Here is a 21213-nt window from a genome sequence, read left to right on the forward strand (position 1 = left end):
CTAACACACCATTGTAAGGCAATTATAATCCAATAAAGATGTTAAAAAAAAAAAACACTGAGAAAATCGTTGTGGGATCCCCTTTAACCTTTTTTGTACTTCATGCATTAGAAGCTTTCCTGAATTCTCATCACTCTCAACATTTCTCAGTCAGCCACTTCACCCCCATGAAGTCCTTCTGTTAACTGCCCCTCACATAACTCTTCTATATTGTATTAAGCTTAACCCTGCTACTCTTCTCTACATCACTGACGAAGTCCCTTTTGACAGCTTAACGTTGAGAGATCACCTCCTGACTGCTCATAATGATCTACAGGAAAATCTTTTGAGTAAATCTGACCTCTCATGGTTCACTGGTGGTTCTTATTTAAAAGGTGCTAGTGGCAAATATTGTGCTGGGTAAGCTACTTCAACTCCTTTGATGTTGTTGAGGATGAATCTTTACCTATGGCTACTTTGGCCAAACAGGCTGAATTATACACTCTTACATGGGCTTGTACTTTAGACAAGGAGAAAACTGGCAATATTTATACTGATAGCAGATATGCTTTCAGAGTAACTTATGATTTTGAAATGTTGTAGAAGCAACATGGCTTCTTTACTTCCAGCAGAAATAAAAATTTAAATGGCCCCTATGTTCAGAAATTTTTACCTGCTGCCTTAGCTATTATTAATACTTTGGGAGCATTCTAACCCTGACTCTCTGCAAGCTAAGGAAATCACCTTGCAGAAATCATTTCTGCAAAAAAAGTCTGGCCTAAAGGGACCAGCAGCAGCCAAACCTTTGTCATGGTCTAAAGAGTTATTTCCCCAAGTGGTAACTTAAGAAAACTCGCTAGAGAAGTCCAAAAATTGGCCTCAGAAAAGGAAAAACAAGATTGGAAGTTCAACAATTGTTGGTTTGATAAAAAGAGAAAGCTCTGGTTTAGACCAAGTAACAACCCAGTCCTACCAGAGACTCTAAAATTCCCACTCCTCACCACTGCACATGCGTTAAACTATTGATCTACTGACAAAATGACAACATTCATGAATCAATATTGGGGAAACACTAACTAACCCATGAAAAGTACATAACTCACTTGTCCCACTTGTCCAAAATACAACCCAGGGAAGCCTGTTCATACTGCTCCCAGACATTTTTAACTGCCTAATAGACCATTCGAGGTCTGACAAATGGGTTTCATACAACTTTCTCCACCTCATGGATATAAATATGTTTTAGTCATGGTCTGTATGTTTTCACAATGGACTGTTGCCTTCCCTTACAGACAGGCTACTGCCTCTTCTGTGGCTAAAGTCCTTTTGGAAAAGATTATCTGTACCTCTTCAATTTCATAGTGACCAAGGAACCCTTTTACTGACCAGGTGCTTTGATAAGTCTGTGCTGTTTGGCTGGTTTTACACATTTCACTGTACTTTCTGCCCTCAAACCTTTGGCTTAGTCGAACACACCAGTGGCATTATTAAGACTCAGTTAGCAAAATTGGTACAGGCCCTCTAAGTACTTTGACCAAAAACATTGCCATTGGTCCTTCTAAATCTCAGATCCATACTTTTTGGAACCCATAAACTCTCACCCTTTGTGACAGTCAAATGACACCCAACGTTTTGGCTCTTGCTTCTTTTGACCCACAACTGATAAAAGAAGAGATACTCCAATATTGCAAAGGACTAATTGCTTCTATTAAAAATAACTATGTTTTGGTAGAGCAATCTTTTCACAGTGTACTCTTGGGAGACAAGGACCTTATGATTCACATTCTGTAACCTGGAGATTTCATCTACTGGAAAAGACACTTCCATAAAAGCTCTCTTCAGCCTCACAGGAAAGGCCCTTATGCACCAAACTCCAAGGAATAGACTCTTGGATTCATGTGACACATCTACAGAAAGCATCAAACTCTGAGTAGACCTGCACATCATCTAGTGACCTGAAAGTAAAGATTTCCCAGAATTGAAGCAGATGACATCTGACGAGACAACTATTCAGACCAGGCCTATTGGAAGTTTGCCAACTTTTGATGATGACATAATGCTTTAGATGATCTTGATAACATATGGATTTTAGATTAAAAGTACCTGATAGTTGTCCCTCCCTGTTACTTGCATGGTACCTCAACTGGTTTCCAATCTATGCACTTGCCCTCCAGTGTGAGACACTACACCCAGGAAAGGTCCTTCCTGGCATTGAGGGACAAAAAGCTGCTGAAACTGGAAAACCTGACTCTTGATCAGTGATGTTTTCAGAGAAAGATCTTGATCTAAAGGGGGAAATGTAAAAAATTAATAAACTAGAAACCTCAATTAAATAGAGTTGGGAGACTAGAAGGGGGAGCTCTCACACCCCACAACAAAGTCCAACTAGAAGAAGAAATACTCCTCTTCTTTCCTGGCAAGGATTCAGCCAATGAAAGGTCATAGAGTCTTTGTTTACTATAGCTCTTCCCCCGCCCACTTCCTTTTCCCCTCCATAAAAGTGCTCTCTTTCCCTTGCTGTGTTGGGACTTGCACGTGGCTCTCCATGGTTGAGACACCAAATTGCAGTTCTCTGCTGATCTCAAATAAACCCATCTTTGCTAGAGAAATATCTGGAGGTCTATTTGTTTTAGGTCAATAGTCCCGAAAATAATAGAAATGAGATGTTGATTCTATCCATCATTTAGCAAAACCCTACAATCTCAAACAACCAAAGAACTTCAATGGCCAGTGGGAACAAAGCATGTACTAATCCCACCCACACGCCCAGTTCTAGAGTTTTGGAATATGTAACTAATGTCCAAGGAAAATGCTCCTTCAAGAATATGTCAGGTTCTACTGACTGAATACTATGGATTTAACATTGCCGATAATGCTGGCATGTTGACTTAATGTCTGAAACTGCCACAGCCATCTTGTGACCTTGAGGAGAAGGCCAGGAAATTACAGAAATGTCAATCCAGTCTCCTCAGTAAGAAACTCCACTGAGTTTCCAAACTAAAGCTAGAACCACCTATCTCCAGATCTGTTACATGAGAGAATAAAATGCCTTATGTTGATGTTGTTTAAGCCACACTCAGTGACTTTTCTGGAAACATAGCCAGAACATTCCTAATGGATTCACCATGGGAGGAACACGTGCTAAAACTCAGGAGCAGTGTGTTCAGGTAACCATAGTAGCTCTTCATTACTTGAGTTTAGAGTATCAGATGGGAAGTAGCAAAATAAGGCTGGAAAAGAAAACAGCAGCTTGACAGGGAATGACTTTGAAGAACATGCTAATAAGCAGCCTTTACTCTTTTCCAAACTACAGAGGAGAATCAGGACAGATTTTAAGGAGAGGCGTAAGATAAGGCAGAAGTACGCAGAAGTCAGATTATGGAAAATTTTATCTAACATGCTAGGAAGCCTGACTAGGAAGCCTAGTAAATTGGGAGATGGTTAAGCAAGAGAGTAAAATAACTGTGCTCTAGAAAAACCAGTCTTATGACTCTGACTTGCAAAATTGGAGGCAGAAAAGCCAAGCTTATTGCAATGGTACAGGCAAGAAATAATGGTGCCCTGAGCTAAGCAGCACCAGCAGGGAAAAAAAGGAAACAAGACAATGAGTTAGTTATGAGTGCAGATATACAGCTCCTAGTTACCCATTTGGTATAGGAGAGCAAAGGAAAAGAAGGAGTTAAAGTTTTTGTTGTTGTTGTTGTTTATGGTATGAAATGTTTTTTATGGTACAAAATAAAGCTTTCATTCTCCTTGAGCACTGGCCCCATGCAAGGATAGTTTCAGAGAGTCCCATCTCTTCTAAAGCCTTACTGATTCCCTAGATTTTCTTAGGAAAAAAAGACATTTTATTAAGTAATGTTTGGGGTTTTTTTCTTACTATTTAGAAAAATATGAATGAATGTACCACTTGTATCTAACTGACACAAATGTGAGAAATTCTTATGGTAATGGGGAAAAAAATGAAACAAATTGAGTCATATATACACTCCATTTTTCATCCTGCATATTAAGAGAAGTGGCTTGAACCACCCACCCTCCTGCCCTTTGGGTTAAAAGAAACTTTCAAGCTCTGAAATTCTATATCAAGTTAAAAGATATAGTCACAGTTATGGCAAGGAGAGGTGAGAACTCAGAATGGATTTGGCCATGGAAGATAAAGTAAAAGCCAGTATAACATGGATGAACAGAAAAAAGGTGACTCAGATATATGCAGGCTTTATCTAATTTACTGCTGGCCTTTGGCAGAACACTAACTCTTATTACAACTTCTGCCACCAAATTTTCAATTGGGGAATTTAGAGTCCTTAGAAGACACTTCAAATCAACAGATGGAGAAATAAGACTTCCAAGGAATTGAAGTATCTGAGGTCTATCCTCCTGCAGAAGAGACAGTGTGAAGCAGGTTTAATGGAAATACTCAGAGCCTAGGAAAGAAATCAGGTTTCCAGGCCTGGCTTAGTCACTAACTAGCCATCTGTGTGATATTGGTAGAAAGAATGATAGAAAAGTCACGCAGCACCTACAAGGCGACCCAAGCTAAAAGAGTGAAAAGCAGAATCACATAACATTTTAATTTCTCATCTAAGCCAAGCAGAGGGCTAGCACAATGATAACAATGCCTATTTGATAGTTCAAGGACAATTCCATTATATGCATCAAAAATAGCTATTTAAAAATTCAGTGCATCAGTAGATTGTCAGCAATTGTTGCTCATCTTACAATTGCAATTCTCACAGTACTTTGGTGATCCTTATATGAGAAAGGATGCAGTACAGAGTCTTAACTACTTAGACTGCTTCTTATTAAGAAAAAAAAATTAGCAATAAATAAGGACTAACATGCATCAACCCTCTTACAACAGCAAAGCACATTTTAAAATTTAAAGAAGGTATGTGGATTATAAAGTACTATAGCATTATGTTTAAGACCTGTCAAGTAACCAAAAAGTCTGACCCACTCTTCAAAGAAATAGATTATCTACCTGGTTAAGTATGGTGATTTAATAATTATCAGAGAAAGTGGTAATAATAATAACTGATCAGATTTATTGAGTATTTAGTGTTGCCTGTTACTCTAATAAGCACTTGGCTTCTAGTATTCCTTTCTTTTTTTTTTTTTTTTTTTTTTTTTTTTTTGCGGTACGCGGGCCTCTTACTGTTGTGGCCTCTCCCGTTGCGGAGCACAGGCTCCGGACGTGCAGGCTCAGCGGCCATGGCTCACGGGGCCCAGCCGCTCCGCGGCATGTGGGATCCTCCCAGACCGGGGCACAAACCCGTGTCCCCTGCATCGGCAGGCGGACTCTCAACCACTGCGCCATCAGGGAAGCCCTAGTATTCCTTTTAATTCTCACAATAACCTTATGAAGTAATGTCACTACAATATTATTTAATAAAGGAAGAAACTGAGGATTAGGGGTTCTTAGTAACTTGCCCAGATTCCCACAACCAGATGGGATGGAGCCAGAAATGAAACCCATTTCTGTCTGAATCCAAAGCCAATGCCTTTGATTCCATGACAGACACAGGCTAACTATGCATTTCATCTTTCTGAGCAGAAGACACGGGATACAAAATAAATCATGTGTAAAATATAAATATGTAATAGAATTTCAAGTTCACTGAGGGAGAATCATACTTGGAAGTTAAAAGAAGTCACAGAATATCATGCTTATTGAAAAATAGGGATTGAAACTGACTGAAAAGGTCAAATTTACCTTAGGATGTCTCAGGAGAAAGTTGCATCTTCCTCAAAATATTCCAAATCTCCTTTCTCTAGTTGGAAAGGGAGGTCTTCATAGTCACAGTAAGCCAAGGCCAAGACAGCAAAGCCATGACTGGCCAGAAGACTGGCTCGGATTTCAATCAGTCCACCAATACCACCAAACAAATCAATAACCACTGGGAAACGGCCCTCTCCTGAAAACAAAACCAAACAAAAAACCCCACAGAATTGAGTATGAAGGGAAGGTGAGAAGAAGAGAAGATAAATATGACAACATGAAGAAATGCATCACAAATTTTAGAATTAATGTATAAAATTTCAATAGAATTTCCACATTTTCAGCCTTTATTTCTGGGGCAGAATTAAAGCTGATTGAGTATATAATGGAGCATAATATTCAGAAGTTTCACTGGACACCATGTTCATTGACATGTTTAATCTCTACAGCCAAAGAGAATTCAGGACTCTTAATGAGTCATATCTATAGCGCTGGAGTAAAGAAAGCCAAAGAAATTAGGCAAGGGCTTCTTAACCTACACAAATAGGCTTCAGGAAATCAGCGAAGGTCCTGAAATTACATGCAAGACTATACATTTATATGTGCATTTTACTGATGAGAGCACCCACAGATTTAATTGGGTTCTTAAAGAAGTATATGGCTTTAAAAAAAAAAAAGTACTGAAATGATTATGTTAGCTAAAATCCTGACTTAACACTGCTCTGTTACACTCATCTGACTATACAGTGATGAAATTTTATACCAAAATAGGGATGGTCAGGGTATCATTCTACACTCACTGTGTAGGCAGCTTGCTTCCAAAATAAAGCAGAGCTCACATACTGAAAGTAATTTATCATACCCTTATTGGGGATATACTACTATTGTATAAGTGATTTTAGCTAAGAAAGCCTGATCTCATCCATATTTGAAAGGAGTGACTTGATTTAAAGGAGTACTGGGAATTGTCAAAACAAAATATTGCTATATTTTCTCACCTTGAGAAAAGGAGAAATAAAGTGATACTGAATACATCTTGGTTTAAAAGTACCACTTGAATACATGAATAGGGATGTTTTTGCATATTCTGATTGACAGTACTTAAGAGTACTGAGCCTCTTCTGGAAAAATGTTGTTGTTGAGAACTTCTTTGAGACCTGACTCAACCGTTTTTGGCTCCACAGAACACAACACTTTTCTGTACCCCAACAGAATAAGCACCCAAATCAGGAGACCCAGCACACACAATGTCTAAGAGCGTTCGCAAATAGCACACCCTAAACCAGCACATCATCCCAAGGTGAAAGGCCTGAACTAATATTCAGATTCTTTTTTTAATAGATCTTTATTGGAGTATAATTACTTCACAATACTATGTTAGTTTCTGTTGTAAAACAAAGTGAATCAGCCATATGCATACACATGTCCCCATATCCCCTCCCTCTTGAGCCTCCCTCCCATCCTCCCTATCCCACCCCTCTAGGTTATCACAAAGCACTGAGCCGAATATTCAGATTCTTAACTGAATATTAGCGTCAAGGAGGTTTGTGCCACTTACTTCCTGACGCCTACACACAATAAAGTGGTCTATATGCTAAATACTGTGGGTAAAAAATTTTCAGATTTACCCAAAAAGGTGCATGGGTCATGGTGAATTTGCAAAGGGAAGCTTTTTTTCCTTTTACGCCATCTAACACTCTATGTTGTCAGAAACCACCTCTAACACTTCAGGTTTCCTTAACCCACCTCAGTTCTAGAAGGTGACTATTAAAAAAAAAAAAAAAAAGGCAGGGAGAGAGGGGGAATACATCCTGATGATGTGATGGCTGTGTCCTAAATCAAAGCACATGTCTGAATAAGGCAACCTCAGACACACCTGAAACCTGGACCTACTGAGGGCTACTTCTGGGAAATTAACTTTGCTTTATTCAGTCCCCACAATAAACTCTGAGAAATGTACCAATAGTGTTTTGAACCACTTTTTGGTATGTTGAGATCACTATGAGAAACTGAATGTTCTGAGAAGTTTTATAGCCATTAGGGAGCATGTTATATTAGCTGCTGATTTATGGAATATCCTATAAATATGCAATATTTATGGAACTAGAGGGTATAAAGTTTCTTTGCATCCTCTATATTTCTTGCAATATTTCAATCCATTATATCATCAGCTTATTGTGACAATCATGCAATAACCTATGCCTAAATTAAAACTCAGACATGACAGAACCCCCAAAAGAAGCTGGGATACAGTTCCATATCAGGATGTGGGTCTTCAGATAGCTAGGCTTCAATGTGAATGAATTTCACATAAATCCAAAGCTATGGAAATCTCATAATGCAGGGACTCCATAAACTACTGTTACATCCTTAGGCTCCAGAATTGCTGAGATAAAACTTGAGTTGGAATGAAGTTATCACCACGTTCTTATTCTGACCCAAAGTTAACTCTGATTCTGAGTCAGGAAAGGAATGCTCTCTATTTTATCCACATCCAAGTAAACTTCTAGGAGGATAAGGGATTTAAAAGAGGAAAAAAAAAAGATGACAATAACCAGGGTAATTCCACTCACCTGGAGGGAGAAGGAGGGCTCCCCGAAGGCGGCTTTCTTTGACTTGGATTCGGGTGACACCAGGTGCTACATACCACCTCTCCAAAGTCAGGCTGACCTTTGGAGTAGTGATGGCGGTGTGGGTAACCATTACATCTGAATCATAAAGTTTTAATTGGAACTGCAAGGGGTTATTCATAACATCTCTTTTCAGCAGTTTAGTTAGTATCTTCTCAGATTTCAGGGACCAGAGGAGACCCATAGGGTGGACTCCTACATAATCACCTCCAAGAGAAGATGCATGCTCTAGGTCCACCTCACCAACTTCACTGGCCCTAGAGTAGGCTTGAGAATGAAACAGGATTCCCTTTTCATCTTCCAGTGATGTCCAAAGAAGCACTATCTGAAATGGAGTTAGGTCTTTAGCTATGCGCTGGCTCATCAACATGAGTGCACTTGCAGGGGTAGCTGTCAGCTGAATCCTTGTTACAGTGTGGCTCCTTGGATGATTCTTCACTAATGCCTTCAGTAAACCTCAACACAGAAAGAAATATGGGAGAATGAAATAAGGCAGTGATAAGGTTAAGGAAAAGTAAACTGGACCAGGAATCAGGCTGCTTGGGATTCAGCTCTAACTCTCCAGTTACTTAGCAAATATCCTGATATAATCTTCAAGTTCAAGATTCCTAGGAGTGTTCAACAAATTTCTAGAAGATATATAGCAAAGTGATAAGTTTCACAACAATAATGATCCAAGGCTGAGGAAGCAGCAGTCAAAATATGCATGAATGATATTAACACATCCAAGGAAAACATCACAATCTGCCATCTAGAGCCTTTGAAAAGTCAAGTACAATGGAGAATAGGAGTGAGAGGTGGGGTTGAAAGCAGGGGGACTTGATGAACATCTCTATGTAAGAAACAGGTGACTCTACTACTAATGCCCTCCCTGAGTCCTGCAAATAGAATGCCTTGGAATCTAAAATTTTACCTACAAGAGCATAAAAAATAGAATGATCTTTCAAAAGAATGAGAATAAAGTCTCTCGGGAGAACAAGGAGGCTGACATATTGCTCCCTAGGAAAAAAAATACTCATAGCTTTGTAGTTAGGATTTACCCAGTCCTAAGCAAAAGGAGAAACTGACAAGCACTTCAGGTACACAGAAGTGTTTTTGTTTTGTTAAACTCATTAGATTGCCAAGAATGCAAAGAATCTAAATGAATTAAACTCTAGCAAGTGACAAGCTCCTCATAGAAGAGAAGAAATTTTCACTCCTACGTGGTGACTTTCAATTATGACGAAGCAACAATAACAACAAAAACCCATAGAGAAAAATAAAGAGAAATCCATAGAAAATTTAATGCACTTAAGATGCAGATCGTCAGACTAATAATTGAAAAAGCAAATTGCTGTTTTTTTTAGAAAGGTATTGTCAAGATAAAAGACACAGACAGATTGAAAATAAAAGGGAAGAAAAATATAGGCAACACAGATACTGAACATAAGAAAGCTAGTGGGGCTATATGTATATCAACTTTATATCAACTTATATCAAGACTATATACAGGACTTCCCTGGTGGTCCAGTGGCTAAGACTCCGCACTCCCAGTGCAGGCGGCCTGGGTTTGATCCCTGGTCAGGGAACTAGATCCCACATGCTGCAACTAAGAAGTTCACATGCTGCAACTAAAGACCCCGCATGCCACAATGAAGATCCCACATGAAACAACGAAGATCCTGTGTGCTGCAACTGAGACACAACACAGCCAAATAAATAAATATATTTTTTAAAAGACTATATATAAGTATATATTTATATATATATTTATTTATAGCCATTTATGTCAAGACAAAGAGTATTACTAGAGATAAAGGGGAATATTTCATAATAATAAAGAAATCAAGTCATCAAGAAAATATATTTTTAAACGTATATACACTCTGTAATAACAGAGTTTCAAAATACATGAAGCAAAATTGAAAAAATTTTTAAAAATCCATGATCATAGTTGAGAATTTTAGCAACTGTCTCTCAGTAAATGACAGTTCAAGTCGATTTTAAAAATTCAGTAAGATACCAAAGATTTGGACAACACTCCCAACCAACTTGATCTCATTGACATTTATAAAACACTATACCTCAAAACTGAAATATATATATTCTTTCTAAAGAAACCAAGTACTGATTTCTGCTTAGAATGTAGGCAGCTAGAGTGTTGTTCCATCAATAATAACAAGAAAATGTGAATAATCTTGAAAATCATAACTTATATTGAATCTGTCAAAAAGGTGAGGTTGCAGGGCCACTAACTAGCCTGAAATGTAAGAAAAGAAGGGTGCCTTCATGATGAAACAACCTGGTAAACCTGCAGCAGAGCACAAGATGGGGCCTCCATACAAGCAGATAACCGGAATTCAGCTAAATTTTCAGTGAATTGCTAAAGGCTGTGTGAGCTAGCATAAACACAGAAAACACCCAGAAGCTGCAGACACAAGAGAAGTTTGCACCCAATAACAGGCTCTTCTTTATGTACCTCACCAGATGGTTATGAGAAAGATTGGGGTAGGACAAGAAACTGGAAAAATGTTTCCTGACTTGGGCAGTCCTGGAGGAGGGTAGCAACCACCACTGCAAGAAAGGCACAAAGCCCCACCTGAACCTTTTTTCCCTGAGGAATAAAATCCTTAAGCCACTGGGAGAGAGGATGACCAACTGAGCCAGTTTCTTAGGACTGAAGCATTTCCCAAGATGCAGGACTTTCAGAGCTAAAACCGGGACAGTCCCAGAAAAATCAGGAGGAGTTGGTCACCCTACTGGAGAAAGAACACCAAGTCCTGTCACTCTCAAGGCACAGGAGACCTACTGTTGCTGGAGGCAGGAAAAAATGAATGAGGAAAAAACAAAAAGCAAACAAAAAAACACTTACCCCTGGAGAAGGACAGGAAACCATCCTGGACTCAAATAATTAGAGGTCTCTCATCACTTGGAGAGGGCAGGATCACTGAGAAATCTCCACCCCCAGACAGTGGGGCACAGGGCCTGTCAAAGACTGAGGCTCATCTAGGATAACAGAAAACTATCATGACCTCCCCACCACCAGGCTAGTGAACACCAAGTAACAAGCAACAACAGTCTACCATTTAGGGTGTGTAAAAACACGGAAAGAGACACTTTCTAATGTGCAGGCACACAGGGAAGGCCTAAAGTTGAGGGTGGAAAGTGAACATTGAGAAAAATCCTCTAGCAAACCTACCTCCTTCTAAACACAGTGTAACACCAAAAGATTTTGAAGTGGGTGATTATAGCGAATATAACCATAGCAAAAATGACAAAAAAAAAAATGAGCTCAACTCTTGACTAGATTGACCCCACTAACAGACCAGCAGAAGAGGTATTTCTAGTTCAAGATGTAAATATTTATATTGATTTTTACTGTTCTATATACCATGTCTGACAATCAATTAAAAATTATGAGATACAACTCAATTGCAAAAATAAACAATCTGATTAAAACATGGGCAGAGGATCTAAATAGATATTTTCTCAAAGAAGGCAAACAGATGGACAACACATACATGAAAATGTGCTCAACATCACTAATCACCAGGGAAATGCAAATCAAAATCAAAACTGTTAGGACAGCTATTATCAAAAAGACAAGAAATAACAAGTGTTGGTGAGGATGTGGAGAAAAGAGAACACTTGTGCATCACTGACAGGAATGTAAATTGGTGCAGCCACTATGGAAAACAATACGGAGGCTCCTCAAAAAACTAAAAACAGAACTTCCTTATGATTCAGCAATTCCACTTCTGGGTATTTATCCAAAAGAAATGAAAACACTAATTCAAAAAGATATCTACAGCCCCAGGTTCATTGTAGCATTATTTATAATACCCAAGACATGGAAACAACTTAAGTGTCCACTGATGAATGAATGAATAAATAGTATATATATATATATATAAAATGAAGTATTATTCAGGCATAAAAATGAAGGAAATCCTGCCATTTGTGACAACATGGATGGACCTTGAGGGCATTATGCTAAGTTAAATAAATCAGACAGAGAAAGACAAATACTATATGATCTCACTTATATGTGGAATCTAATACAAAACAAAATACAAAAACAAAAAACCCCCACTGAACTCATAGATACAGAGAATAGGTTGGTAGTTTCCAGAAGCAGGGGGTAGAGGGTGGGCAAAAATGGGTGAAGGTTGTCAAAAGGTACAAACTTTCAGTAATAAAATAAAGTAAGTCCTGGGGATGTAATTTACAGTGTAGTGACTATAGTTAATAATACTATATTGTATATTTGAAAGTTACTAAGAGAGTAGATCTTAAAAGTTCTCATTGCAAGAAAAAAATTTTTTACCTACCGGTGGCAATGAATATTGGCTAACTTATTGTGGTAATCATTTTGCAATGTATATATCATTGTGGTAATCATTTTGCAATGTATCAAATCATTATGTTGTCCACCTATAACTAATATAATGATATATGTCATTTATATTTCAATAAAAAAGAAAAATGCTGAAATTCAAGCACAGGATTTGATGGTAAAAGTAGCTAACAGCCAACAAATGTTCAACCAAGCCAGGTATGTTATGTCAAGTTTAAGACCAAACCTGGAAGATGAGATGGGGATATCTGATGGATGCCCCAAACAATTTTCACTCCCTAGAAGTTTCTGAACATTTTGTATTTGCTGAAGAGGCCCACCCTTTGCCCACTAAGAGCTAGAACTACCCTCTCTCCCTTTCTCCCACCCTAACATGAATAAAGACCATATACAGGTCTTCCCCCATAAGGCAACAGGTGCCTTTGGAAGCTGTCCCCATTCTGGCTACCAGGCCTATAATCAAAATTGAGTCACAGCATAACCTGGCTGGGGCTACGTAGGGCCTGATGGAGGAAAAAAAAATGGACTATATACAAAAGTTGCTGCACAACCTAGCCAAAAATAAAAACTAAAAAATTGTCAGACACAAGAAAGCAAAGAAAAAAAAAATGGCAAAAGACAAAGCAATCAACAGAACTAGACCTGGAGAAAACCCAGGTAGAACAAGCAGAGAATTTAAAATAACTGTGAATAATATTAAATCTTGCTATAGACTGAATGTGTGTATCTCTCCAAAAATCCATATGTTGAAGCCTTAATCCATATTGTGATGATATTTAGAGGTGGGGCTTTGGGGAGGTAATGAGGTTTACATGAGGTCATGAGGGTGGAGCCCCTGTGATGGGATTGATGTTCTCATAAGAGGATGAGGAAACCAGAGCTTGCTCGCTTGCTATCTCTCTGCCATGTGAGGATACAGCAAGAGGACTGTCTATAAACAAGAAAGAGAGTCCTCATCAGAACTCAGCTATGCTAGCACCCTGATCTCGGACTTCCAGTCTTCATAACTGTGAAAAATAAGTTTCTATTGTTTAAGTCACACAGTGCATGATAGTTTTTATAGCAGTCTGAACTAAGACAAAGCTCTAGTGAAATGGGTGGACAACATGCATGAATAAATAGATAATTTTAACAACAACAACAAAAAGGAAACCAAATGGGAATGCTATAAATAAAAACAAAAAATCTAAAAAACCCCACAGCAACAGAGATAAACAATGATTTCAATGGTCTCATCCACAGCACATAGCTTGGATAAAATCACCAAACTTAAAGATAGGTCTAACAAAGAGGGAAAGAAAAAAAAGCAAAAAGAAAAAAGGAACAGAGCACACAAGAATTGTGGGATGATAACAAATCATCTAATATACATGTACTTGGAAATTCAGAAGAGAGAGATGATGGACCAGAAGAAATATTTGAAGAGATAAAGGCCAAGAATTTTCTAAAAATTGTAAAAGACATCAATCACAGACAAAAGAATCTCAGAGCAGCCCAAGCTGCTCTCATTTTTTTTTTTTTTTTACATTTTAAGGCAATCGGAGGAAGAAAAAAAACAAAAAACAAAAAACCCCACAACCCACATTACATACAGAGGAACAAAGAAAAGCTTAAGTATACTCCTTAACAGAAACTATGCAAGTCAGAAGAAAATGGAACGACAAATCTTGCAGAAAGAAAGGTTTAAAGAACATAAAACCAGAATTTTATATGCAGCAAAAATATCTCTCAAAAATGAAGGAGAGTGGGAGGGAGACACAAGAGGGAGGAGATATGGGGATATATATATACATATAGCTGATTCACTTTGTTATAAAGCAGAAACTAACACACCATTGTAAAGCTATTATACTCCAATAAAGATGTTTAAAAAAAAAATGAGGGGCTTCCCTCATGGCGCAGTGGTTGAGAGTCCGCCTGCCGATGCAGGGGACACGGGTTTATGCCCTGGTCCGGGAAGATCCCACATGCTGCAGAGCGGCTGGGCCCGTGAGCCATGGCCACTGAGCCTGCGCGTCCAGAGCCTGTGCTCCGCAATGGGAGAGGCCACAACAGTGAGAGGCCCGCGTACCACAAAAAAAAAAAAAAAAAAAAAAATAGAAGGCGAATGCATACAGTTTTGCAACTTCCTGTGAACCTATAATTATTTCAAAATAAAAAGATTTTCGAGACTTCCTTGGCAGTCCGTGATTAAGACTCCACTCTCTCAATGCAGGGGACATGGTTTCAATCCCTGGTCAGGGAACTAAGATCCCACATGACACATGGCATGGCCTAAAAAATTAAAAAAAAAATTTAAATAAAACAAAATAAAAAGATTTTCAAAATAAGGGAGAAACAAACATTTATCATACTAAAACTAGTAGAATTCATTACTAGGAGACCTGAACTATAAAAAAAGTATTAAGGGAAATTCTTCAGGCGGAAATAATATGACACTAGATAGAAAATTGGATGTACCTTGAAAGAAATGAACATCCCTGGAAATGGTTAAAATAAAAGCTAATATAAAATTTTTCCCTTTGATAATTGACTCTCTAAGACTCACCTGTCCAATAAAGTTCACACTAGTCACAGGGGGCTATTTCAAGGGAACACTTGAAATGAGTGCCCTACATAATTCACGGCATGGGATTTCCCTGGCGGTCCAGAGGTTAAATCTGCCTTCCAATGCAAGGGGACGTGGGTTTGATCCCTGGTCAGGGAACTAAGATCCCACATGCTGTGTGGCAACTGAGCCCACATGCCACAACTAGAGAGAAGCCCGCGTGCCACAACAAAGAGCCTGCATGCTGCAACGAAAGATCCCGCATACTGCAATGAAGATCCCCTGTGCCACAACTAAGACCTGATGCAGCTAAATAAATAAATAAATAAATAAATAATTCATGGGTCAAAGAAGTAATCATAAAGGAAACAGGAAGACATTTTTTATTAGAGGATATTGAAAACAAATTACCAAAATTTGTGTGAATTTAGTTTTTTGAGGGCAGTTACCAGCCTCATCTGCAGACACTCATACTATCAAAGTCAGGGGCAGAATGAACTATAAACTCATGCTTTGTGGGCTCCAGCTTATCCTTTCTCTGTTCTACACCCACCTGCTCTTCCTAACTGCCTGCCCTACAAACTTCAAGTTCTAAAGGTCCATCATTAGATGCAAGGACAACAACCCTTCAAGGACAACACTCATACTATCAAAGTCAGGGGCAGAATGAACTATAAACTCATGCTTTGTGGGCTCCAGCTTATCCTTTCTCTGTTCTACACCCACCTGCTCTTCCTAACTGCCTGCCCTACAAACTTCAAGTTCTAAAGGTCCATCATTAGATGCAAGGACAACAACCCTTCAGTTAAACCAGTTCCCACAATGGTGTAAGGTCAAAGTCTTAAGAATTATACATCAGTGGAGCTGGAGAGGTTGAAGGAAAGATTATTTATTGTTAATTGATACTTCAAGCAAGTTAAGTTCTGAAACTGCTACTGGATATGCCACATGTTAATCCTTGGGCATTTTTATAGAGAGAACTTGGTGGTACAGCAGAACCTGGCACTACTGCAGTTGAGGAATGAATAGGACAGCTTAATTATTCAAGAATGAGGAGAGCAATACGCTGGTAGCTGAAAGAAGCGTCAAGGAGGAGTCTGCTTTGTGTCCTACTTTGGGTTCCTCCAGAAGCCTACTTTGAGGTAAGAACTCATGAGCAAGTAGTTTATTTTGAGGCGATTCTAGGAAGTGGAGTGGAGAAGAGCAATGAGAAATATCCAGTAAATGGTTGGTTGAGGGTTTCTCCTGGTAGTGGTAGGGGAAGGGTTGTGTTAATTTCCCACCACTTCTAACCTGCCACGTGGAGAGGTAAAGCTGAATCTGAATCCAAGTTTCGGATGTTGTGAGTCAGGCCTGTGCACTAACCACAAATGCAGGTAGGGGAAGGCAATGCCTTTGTATTTTGTTTTTAATGAGTGTGCATGTGTGTGTATTGAGAGAGAGAGAGAGAGAGAGGTAGATATGAGATGAGGCATGAATACATGCTGAGAATCAGCCTAGAGAGAGAGAAGCACTGAGAATCGGAATTTGATGGTGAATAAGACACTGTTCTCTGAAAAGCCTAAAAACAAGTGATTTTATAGCCCCAAAGTACAATATTTTACTTGTAAAAATATTCAAGAAATTGAGTACTTAAGGTCACACAGAAATACATGGCAGAGTCAGGAACAGAATTCATATCTCCAGCTCTGAGTTGTAATTGATTAGAAGTTCAACAAGAATTTATCAAGGGTCTATATGTGATAATCACTAGGAAATTAGTCTTTGCCCTAAATAAATCTAAAGATGTAGTATTCCTTCCACACATTATCAGTTAAGCTTCTCTTTAAGTATCACATGAATCAACCAGTGTATCCATACAGAAAGAAATGGAAAAGTCATTAACTTTAGTTCAATTTATACTTCTTTTCAAATGTTATCACTTTTTCCTTCATTCCTGAATTGCATAAATATGACATGTGATCAACCTTCAAGAAATATTTTCACAGAATGTAATTCTAATGTATCATTAGTCTCACATTAAAAGAAAATCATCCTTCAAACAAGATAAAAATAGGATCACAATTCAGCTAAGAGAGTTTCTTCTGTAATATTCTAGGAAACAGTCTTTAAAATAAGAGAGAAATATAAATGGGAATGGGGGATATAGAATAAAGAAAAGTTAATAATTTCAGATAGCCTTTCATTTTCCCTCAGAAATATAATTTCTGGCTTGATGTCTTCATAATCACAAGTCTCTACTGATATCCTTTCTAAACAAAATTCAACTGAAAAGATATACCCTTATCTAAACACTCTTGGAACTCCACAGCTCTCTGAGATTATAAAATGAGTAAAAAGACTATCTGTCCTCATGAACTGCTAAATTTCAAACATTGGAGTTAAAAATCAGATTTACTTCTCATTCAAGAGCTGATTTTAACCCACCTCCAATCAGACCAGAAGAGACAGCCCTGATTACAAGACAAAGTACCTGACTTTTTCTTCTTGAGCCCTTTTTTCTAGCAGTAAAAGGAAGAATGGCACTACCTAGAGCTGTCCTGGTCAAAATCTCAAATATGTCTTTTGAGTTTAACCAAGCTAATATAAGTGAAATAACAGATTACTGCCCACTTCTTGCTCTAGTTTCCTATTAACTTTTAAAACTTATAGACTCCAGTCCCCTCCATTTTTCTCTCTTTTCCTTCTCTATGCTCTCTAAATCTTCCCCTCTTAGGAATAGCCCTTACATTTGCCCACATATTTTATTAATTATTTTAATTAACAAATTTGACCTCTATTGGGCATATCTTTCCTCTACAAATAAAGAAGAAGTCAAGGGCTTTGACCTGCTACCAAAGGGTTCTGAACTAGCCAAGAACTACAAATGTGGTCACAGTAACCGACAAAATACTTTTTCTTGGGCACAATTTCTACTTTCAGAATTTGGCCAACACCAAATCTCCCACCAATTCCCTTCCCCTCTCAACAAATAAACAGGGGTCCTTGAACTAGCTATAGAATGGAGCATTAGTGGGATTTTTCATGACAAGAAAATAAAAGCACTATCTCCATAAAACTATGAGCCCTTATTTATTTGAGGTGATGGACAAAGCATTTCAAAATTACAAACTTAAGGAAACTATTAGTAAATTTAACTTCCTTAGTTTTAAGGACTGCTGATCAGCCAAATACTCTATAAAAAACTTTCAAGCTCAAGCCACTAACTTGCAATAGACTTATGCTACACATAAAACTGATGAAGAATTATTAAAGAGAATACATAAAGAATTCCTTAAAAAATCAATTTATAAAAATCTCAGTTGAATGTAAGAAAAAGACTTACACAGGAACTTTACAGAAGAGGAAACACAGTATAAGCATGTGGAAAAAAAGGCTTAACCTCATTAGTCATCAGAAAAATGCAAATTAAAATCATGGGATATGTTTAGACCTACAAGATTGGCAAAAATTAAAAACTCTGAAAACAAGAAGGGTGGGTTAGGAAGTGGATCACCAAGACTCGAACTCTACTAGAGGAATGTAAATGGGTGCAACCACTTTAGAAAGCATTTTGGCACTATCTACTAAATGTGACAATACAAATAACTTTTGAATCTGCAATTTCATTTCTAGGGATATACCCAAAAGAAATGTGTGCATAAGTGCATCGAGAAATATGTACAAAAATATCTATAGCAGCATTTTTCAAGATATTAAAAAAGGAAACTAAATATCTATTAACAATAAAATGAATGAATAAATTTTGGCATATACAGTGGCATACTATAAAGCAATAAAAATAAATGAGTCACAGCTACATGTAAGAACCTGGATGAATCTCAACAAACTTAATACTGAGTGTTAGATGCCAGTCATAAATGAATACACATAAATAAATATACATAAATGAATCTTATAAATTTATATGTGCTAACGTAAAACTATAGAGCATACTTTTAGAGTAATTCTTCAAACAAAAGCAAGGAAGGGATTACCAAGCTTCAGGATTGTGGTTAAAAATTATTAGTGTAGTTCACATTGACAGACTGCAAGTAAATGGAGGAAAAATAACATACCATGAAACAGTAAGCAAAAGAAACCCAAAGTAGCTATAGTAATGTCAATAAAGTAGATTTCAAGACCAAGAGTACTATCCGAGATAAAAGGTAGTGAGACAAGATCATAAAAATCATAAATCCTAATAAAGAATTTCAAAATATATGGAGCAAAATTTGACATATTTAAAGGTAGGAATAGACAATTCCATAATCATGGTTGGAGATTTTAACATCCCTCTCTCAGCAATGGATAAAACAACTTAACTAAAATCAGTAAAGTCATAGATTTCAACAACACTATCTGTAACCTTGACCTAATTGCTATTTGTATAACACTAAACCCCACAACTTCAAGTGCACAAGGTATGTTCAGCAAGACAGGCCATAAACTGTGTCATAAAATTAATCTTAGTAAATGTAAAAATATTGAAATCGTAGATTTTCTTTTACCACAATGGAATTAAATTAGAAATTAATAACAATAGGATATCTAGAAAATCCCCAAATGTTTGAAAATTAAACACACTTCTAATAATTCGTGGGTCAAGGAAGAAACAACATCAGAAATAGAAAATACTTCAAACTGAATAATAATAGAAGTACAATATAAAAAATTTGAGGATAAAGTTAAAGCTAAAAAGGGAAGTTTATTATTTTAATAGTTATATTAGGAAAGCAGGTCTTAAATGGCCTAAGGCTTTACCTTAAGAAGCTAGGAAAAGAAGAAAGTAAACTCAAAGTAAGTAGAAGGAACTAATAACAGCACATACCAATGAAATAAACAATAGAAAAAAATTAACAAAGACAAAAATTGGTTCAACTTCAAGCTAGACTGGTCAAATTAAAAACAAGAGACAATACAAATAACAAATACCAAAAATGAAAGATGGCTTATCATTGCAGATCACAGCAGACATTAAAAGGAAAATGAGATTATAACAACTTTATGCCAACTAACCTGACAACTTAGATGACATGAATACATTCCTTACAAAATAAAATTTACTGAAAAATTGTTTCAAGTAAAGATTAAGTAGACATGATAACAAAATGTAAAGCATGAACCAGGAATAGATCCTGGATCAGGGGGTGAAATTGCTATGGAGCTCATTACTGGGACATTGTTGAAATATGAATATGAATAGTGTATTATTAGTGTTGCATCAGTGTTAAATATTTAGAACTTGATATTCCATGATAGAAGGAAGCAGAAATTTGATGGCAGCTGCAGTCTGCTCCTGTACAACTAAGATTAACACTGGAATTCTATGGAATCAGAAGTTAACTTTACTGACTACTTCTGAATTCATAAACCATTCAAGTAAAACCTTTAGGACCTTTGCACTGTGAAACAACCTAATTAAAATGAAAGTAATTGTAGATAAGATTTATTTCATGCATGCAGATATGATTGAGTTAAAGGTACCTGTCACTTTATACTGTAGGATGCACAAAACACATAGTAATGGGATTACAAATCAAAGAAGCAGGACTAAGTTGGCCATTCCTAGGTTTAGGGTCAAGACATTTACAGTGGGAGGAGCTTCAAGACGGTGGAAGAGTAAGACGCGGAGATCACCTTCCTCTCCACAAAAACATCAGAAATACATCTACGTGTGGAACAGCTCCTACAGAACACCTACTGAACGCTGGCAGAAGACCTCAGACCTCCCAAAAGGCAAGAAACTCCCCACGTACCTGGGTAGGGGAAGAGAATAAAGAAAAAACAGAGACAAAGGAATAGCGACGGGACCTGCACCAGTGGGAGGGAGCTGTGAAGGAGGAAAGGTTTCCACACACTAGGAAGCCCCTTCACGGGCGGAGACTGCGGGTGGCGGAGTGGGGAGCTTCGGAGCCACGGAGGAGAGCACAGCAACAGGGGTGTGAAAGGCAGAGTGCAGAGATTCCCGCACAGAGGATCTGTGCCGACCAGCACTCACCAGCCCGAGAGGCTAGTC

The 21213-nt window shown here is 37.8% G+C and overlaps 2 protein-coding genes across 2 annotated transcripts in view; both read right to left on the minus strand.

The window, feature by feature from the left end:
* LOC307189378 (acyl-coenzyme A amino acid N-acyltransferase 2-like) overlaps window positions 1-5811 on the minus strand; it is a 55976-nt gene extending 50165 nt beyond the window's left edge. Inside the window, exon 1 of the mRNA XM_079927411.1 lies at window positions 5696-5811. The gene's annotated coding sequence lies outside the window, so the exon portion shown is untranslated. The remainder of the gene's footprint in view (window positions 1-5695) is intronic.
* BAAT (bile acid-CoA:amino acid N-acyltransferase) overlaps window positions 1-21213 on the minus strand; it is a gene marked incomplete at its 3' end in the record, with an annotated part of 48473 nt that overhangs the window by 18190 nt on the left and 9070 nt on the right. The window contains 3 exon segments of the mRNA XM_079927416.1: window positions 5696-5724; window positions 5727-5897; window positions 8275-8787. Coding sequence (XP_079783542.1) covers window positions 5696-5724; window positions 5727-5897; window positions 8275-8701 — 627 coding nt within the window. The 5' untranslated portion in view covers window positions 8702-8787.

Source organism: Stenella coeruleoalba, assembly GCF_951394435.1.
Source record: "Stenella coeruleoalba genome assembly, chromosome: 7".
Lineage (NCBI taxonomy): Eukaryota > Metazoa > Chordata > Mammalia > Artiodactyla > Delphinidae > Stenella > Stenella coeruleoalba.